At 54.8% G+C, this 2,049-nt stretch overlaps 1 protein-coding gene across 1 annotated transcript; it reads right to left on the bottom strand.

Moving 5' to 3' along the window:
- Positions 1–310: 310 nt before the first annotated feature.
- On the bottom strand, positions 311–1,714 carry LOC121878562. Its single transcript, XM_042384895.1, has one exon. The coding sequence runs from the start codon at positions 1,604–1,606 to the stop codon at positions 311–313; it is 1,296 nt and encodes a 431-aa protein (XP_042240829.1). The 5' UTR covers positions 1,607–1,714.
- Positions 1,715–2,049: the final 335 nt, after the last annotated feature.

Below are 2,049 nucleotides of genomic sequence, written 5' to 3'. Positions count from 1 at the left end.
TTAAATATTGACATCTTACTTACCTCCCAGGACATGTCACACGTGTCCGAAATGTGAACGAGTGTGTATAAATAACTCATGGACAAGGGGATATGGTTTGTGGTTAGTATGGGGTTAGGACAAGGGGACATGGTGCGTGGTTAGTTAATAGTGAGTTAGGACAAGGGAACATGGTGCGATGTTGGTGCGTGGTAGTTAGTGGGAGGGTTAGGACAAGGGGGCATGGTGCGACGTTGGTGCGTGGTAGTTAGTGGGAGGGTTAGGACAAGGGGACATGGTGTTGTGGTAGTCAGTACTGTACTCAGACGGTCTAACAACACAGGGAGGACGTCTGTACAGTAGAACACGTCACAGGTGGGGAGGGAGGGCAGGCAGGCGGGCACACAGGGGTCGGGCGGAATGTTTGTGAAGAGGACTCACCCATTTCGTCGATGAGGGGAGCCATTTTGAGCGTGGCCCCCACCAGGATGACGGACATGAGCAGCAGTATGAGCCCCGTGGCCATGATGGACCACCGCACCCTGCGAGGCATCTCCTCTTCCTCCTTCTGCTTCCTCACTCGCTCCTTCGCCTTCTTCAGCGCCTCACTCTCTCCACTTCGACGAGATTTCTTCCTCTTGGTCTTGCCGTGGGCGTCGGAGCCCAGGGCGCGGAGATTTCTGTGGAGTTCTTTGATCTCCGCGGCCTCCAGGTCCACGGCGCTGAGGTTGATGAGGGAACAGGAGGTGGTGGAGAGCAGCGGTGCTCCCACAGTGGCAGGAATAGCGTTGACACTGTAGTCGTAGCCATTGACCAGGTCTTGCGGGTTGTAGCGGTAAGTGTCGCCGGGGGCGGCATACTCGGACAGGACGGTCTGGCCGGCGGCGTCGGGGGGGAAGATTTGCGGCGAGAAGTCCATGATGGTGCACCCCGTGCTGGGGTTGCGGCTGCTGTTACAAGACTGCGGCCGAGAGAAGTCTGTCGTGGAGATGTCGTCGTAAGTCTCAACGGTCGATTGACGCAGAAGACAGAGGCTCTGGTTGTCGGAGGCGCTGCGTATGGATGACTGACGAGTCAGTCTCAACGACGACGACGACTCGGTAGTTGCTTGTCGTTGTAGGTCCCGAATAAGTCGCCTCGTTGAGTCTGCTGACTCCTCGGTGTCTTGCCGCCGCAGGAACTCCCGAGAGTAGCGCTTGGAGTAGCCGGAGTCAGAGGAGTCGGTGGTCCACTGGCGCCTCAACTCCCGCGTCTTAGGTCGCTTGTAACTGTCTGTGTCACAAGACTCTGTTGTCCGTTGCCTCCGCAGCTTAACCTGCCGGTGAGGTCTTGACACGTCACTGTTGCTGCTGAGAGACTCCTGATGGCGGAGGTAGCGTCCCCCGCGGGCACTGTGGGGGCGCTCTGGAGGACGGTCCATACCCACCAAGTCGGCGCCCCACAGCTGGGCAGCCTGCGCCATGTAACGGAAGCAATTGTCGGGGCCGAAGCCATCGTCTCCCGGCGTGGGTGACCCCAGGAGCTCGTCGTCAGTACTGGTGGCCTTGTCCTCACACACCACCACCTGGGCCCCAGCACCTTGGCCACCATCCTCGCTCATTGTTACCGTCGGCACCTGGCGACCCATGCTGAAACACCCACACAAATATTGTTACAGTCGCCGCCTCTCACCGCCCTTAACGAGGAGTCGCAGGGATGTCTTAACCTATGAGTAAATTACTCGTTGTGAAGTGAGTGAACCGCAGCCTTGAGCACCGCGAGTCTCTACTGTATAGTTGTAATGGATCATCAACAACCAACAAATATGAAAGATTATTTTATCTCCATCTACGTCACTTGAACGATTTATATTGATTTTTATTAACTTTTATTTATCCATGACCCATAGTATTTACACAGACGCCATGATGATTTTTTTTTTCGTTGCCGTGTGGTGAGCCCCAACGCTCGGTCTTTCCCTCAGGTGTAAGAACCATTATCAGTCAGATAATGGTTCTTACACCTGAGAGAAAATTCTTTATTTTATTAAGTGAGGCATAACACCGTCGATGGCCAGTTATTATTATCACC

The sequence above is a fragment of the Homarus americanus genome, unplaced genomic scaffold (assembly GCF_018991925.1).
Source record: "Homarus americanus isolate GMGI-L3 unplaced genomic scaffold, GMGI_Hamer_2.0 scaffold53712, whole genome shotgun sequence".
In the NCBI taxonomy this organism is placed as follows: Eukaryota; Metazoa; Arthropoda; class Malacostraca; order Decapoda; family Nephropidae; genus Homarus; species Homarus americanus.
The sequence above is the reverse complement of the archived record's forward strand: the minus strand, read 5'-3'. Positions and strand labels throughout refer to the sequence as shown.

Excerpts from the sequence above, each read along its gene's own strand:
- LOC121878562 (XM_042384895.1), bottom strand. The coding sequence starts at position 1,606 with ATGGGTCGCCAGGTGCCGACGGTAACAATGAGCGAGGATGGTGGCCAA.